The sequence below is a fragment of the Oryzias melastigma genome, unplaced genomic scaffold (genome assembly GCF_002922805.2).
Source record: "Oryzias melastigma strain HK-1 unplaced genomic scaffold, ASM292280v2 sc01014, whole genome shotgun sequence".
Classification (NCBI taxonomy): Eukaryota; Metazoa; Chordata; class Actinopteri; order Beloniformes; family Adrianichthyidae; genus Oryzias; species Oryzias melastigma.
This window is the reverse complement of record NW_023417599.1, coordinates 851-3956: the sequence shown is the minus strand read 5'-3', so window position 1 is coordinate 3956 and position 3106 is coordinate 851. Positions and strand designations below refer to the sequence as shown.

Below are 3106 nucleotides of genomic sequence, written 5' to 3'. Positions count from 1 at the left end.
ATACTTATTTTAGCTTTGTCCCAGCCCATTACTAACACTTTAAGTAAACAATCAAACATTAATGACATTACTAAACATTAATTAACATTAATTATTTAATTATCCATATATCATCCACCCAAATCTTCCACTTAATCCTGAATTTGTTTTTTTTTTAATTGATAGATGTTATCAAGAATTCCACAAAAAGGGTCGTTTTAAAAAGTTTGTATTTGGTTTCTGAGACTGTGATAATTTCGATTGTTTATGTATTTTTAGTTAAAAATGCAAAACTTAACCAGACAACAGGTAAGTTGTTTGATTTTTGTATTTCAGCTTCAGAAAAATAATTATGTTCTTGATTGTCTTTTAAAGAGAAAATTTAAGGAAAAAAAGGGGGAGCCCATGTTAGATCCTTGAGGGACACCATTTGTAATCTTACTGCATGTTGAAGCACAGTCAGGAATCTGGTTACATTCTACACCCAGTGACAGTCTGACCTGCATATGTAGTTGGTTTTGCAGGTGTTCTGCAGCGACAGACAGTTGGGTTTGTCTTTGTCCTCGTAGGAGCAGACGGGAACGATGGTTTGACGCCGGCGTTCTGCACACGCCTTCTGATCCTCTGCTGGACAGGAGCAAAACAGCATCCCATAGCTGTATTTACTCGGAACCTTGATTTAGAAGAGAAAATAAAAGAAAATGTCAATTCTTTCATGCAACTGAAGCACGTCATAAAAGAATATGTAAAAACAAGTCAAGACAAATGGCTGAAAAAGCTGCACGGTCATCACAAGTGAGAATAAAGTTACAAATGGACCTTTTTTTTCCTGTTTCCAGTCTAAACATCAACCACAAAGGCTGTAGAGCTCTCAAGCTCGGCATGTCTAATTACCTTGTCAAAGAACTCTCGCAGGGCCTTGTGACATTTGCGCTTGTTGCAGACCTCAGAGGCAGACACCCTGCTGGTGCAGGAGTTGATGTAAGTCGAGCGGTACTTCTTACAAGTGTCATTCAGGTTACAGGCCTTGGCAGCGTTCAGACAGTTGTTTTCCTTCGCAGATGCAGGTTCCACTGAGACAAGAAGAGAGAGGAACATGTTCTAAAGATCACATTGTGGGACTTGCTGCTTTTTTCATTACAATTATGCTGCATTTAGCCAAAAAAAATAAAAGAAAATGTGTTGTTTTCACATTTTTATGTAACAATTTAAATAAAAAAAATACTCAGAAATGCAATTTGTAGCTTTATTTTGAACTGAAGTGTCTGAAACATTAGTTTAACATTAAGTTCAAATACTTTTTGTGCAAAAATCCACTTCTTTTTAATGGGGGAGTCACCTGACTTCATGGTCGACGCTCCAATCTGTGAACTTCCAAAAATGAAGCTCAATAAATGACATTTTCTGCTCTTCCCCTCAAGAAAGAACTCATTAAATATCCTCTTAGGCAATATGTAAAATTCAATCTAATATATTCTAAACAGAGAATTCTGTCCCTCTCATCCAAATGACAGAGAAAGGAGCTTATCCCCGTGTCATTTGGCGTCTAAAATTGTCTCCCTGACGTCCTTTTATGTGTTTAAGACCAATTTCTGACACGTTTATACCTAATGATACCAGAATGGCTTCAAGCTGAACTCAGAGCGCTGTTGAAAGGAGTAATTTCGGAAAAAAATATTTGAAAAAAAATTTGTTCATTTTATGCCATCAATAGATTTAAAAAAATCTGATTATTTAACATTTTTGGGTTGTGATTATTGTGACTAATCACAATGTTTTACTAGGTAATTTTTTAATGATTTTTTATGCAGCTTTTGAACAAAAACAAACCAGAGAGAAATGTTTTCATTCACTGTTTTCATCTGAAATGTTCACATTTATAGAGTTAACTCAGAAGTGTAAATTATGAGCACAAAACACATGAACAGTAAGATAAGCAGAACTCTTAAGACTTTTATGTCTGCAGTATTACTCCAAGAAAAAAAAGTCGCTGACATACAGAAATAAACATTGTGTTTCTGCACTTTAAATAGGCCGGGTAAATACTTTATTATGATTGGCTGCCTGAAATAACCAGGTGACATAACCCAAATGTTCTGTATCACTATCAACTTTTAGCTTCATTTTCTTGACAAAAAAGCAGATGAAATACTTTATTTAACCTATCAGGATGATCAGCATTTAAATGGCTTTCCTTTGCAGCTGCAGTTGGTGTTAATGTTGACTCAGCAACGCGTGATTGTGTTACCATGACAATGGACTGCACTACAAATCAAGTAGCTTTTTATGAAAACCAATTAAAAACGAATAAATAACAATAATAAAGTATTGAAAATCGGTTTATTATTTATTTCTTTTGTAAGTAGTCATGGTATAAGTGGGATAATGTCCAGTGAAGTGTACATTATCAGAAATTAATGCTCGCCGTAGAAGCCTGATCATCCAATGCAAAACAGAACACAGGTGCTTCAAGAATTTTACTTAATTTGGGTTAATGAATATTAACAATCAAAATTGTCTTTTTAAATGTTCTTGTAACAGTTTTCTCATAGTAAAGGACCTGAAGGAACTTACTATTAAAACAGCATCTCTGAGAATGTCTAATTTCAAGCCAGGAGCAGATGAAAACTGGATGCTTGAAAATGCTCAGACGAATGACACAGCAACTGAAATGGGCGTGTCAAATAGTAAATGGCGTTTATTTATATAGCGCTTTTCTACCTTCTTTGAAGTCCGACGTGTCTTATAGTCACGGTCCCACTAATGGTGGCTCTGCTGCCAAGCCCTGGCACCAACCTTCCACCAGAGGTAATTTGGGGTTCAGTATCTCGCCCAAGGACACTTTAACACATTGGTAGAAAGCGGGAATCGAACCCACAATCTTCCCATCAGGAGTCAACCACCCTACCACTGCTCCACAGCCACCCCCAAAGCCTCCTGTTTCTGTTCCAACTCTGAAGCATCAACTTGCAGACAAATTCATCTAGCGGCAACTCAATTTTCCTCCTCTGAGCTGATATCTAGCTCAAAACTGTACTGCTAACATTGCTATGCTAATGTTAGCTTGGGGTGTTGAGAAGCTGTAAACTAGCGGAGGAGACAGTAAACAAAAGCTTGATGGGATAAT

General features: G+C 36.7%; 1 protein-coding gene across 1 annotated transcript; it reads right to left on the bottom strand.

Annotated features, from left to right (window-relative positions):
- Positions 1-457: 457 nt before the first annotated feature.
- Positions 458-1615, bottom strand: LOC112141523 (GDNF family receptor alpha-1-like). The gene is made up of 2 exons (XM_024264681.2): positions 874-1615; positions 458-652 (listed from the first exon to the last, which is right to left on the bottom strand). Exons 1-2 carry the CDS (start codon positions 1075-1077, stop codon positions 458-460), a joined length of 399 nt encoding a protein of 132 aa, XP_024120449.1. The 5' UTR covers positions 1078-1615.
- Positions 1616-3106: the final 1491 nt, after the last annotated feature.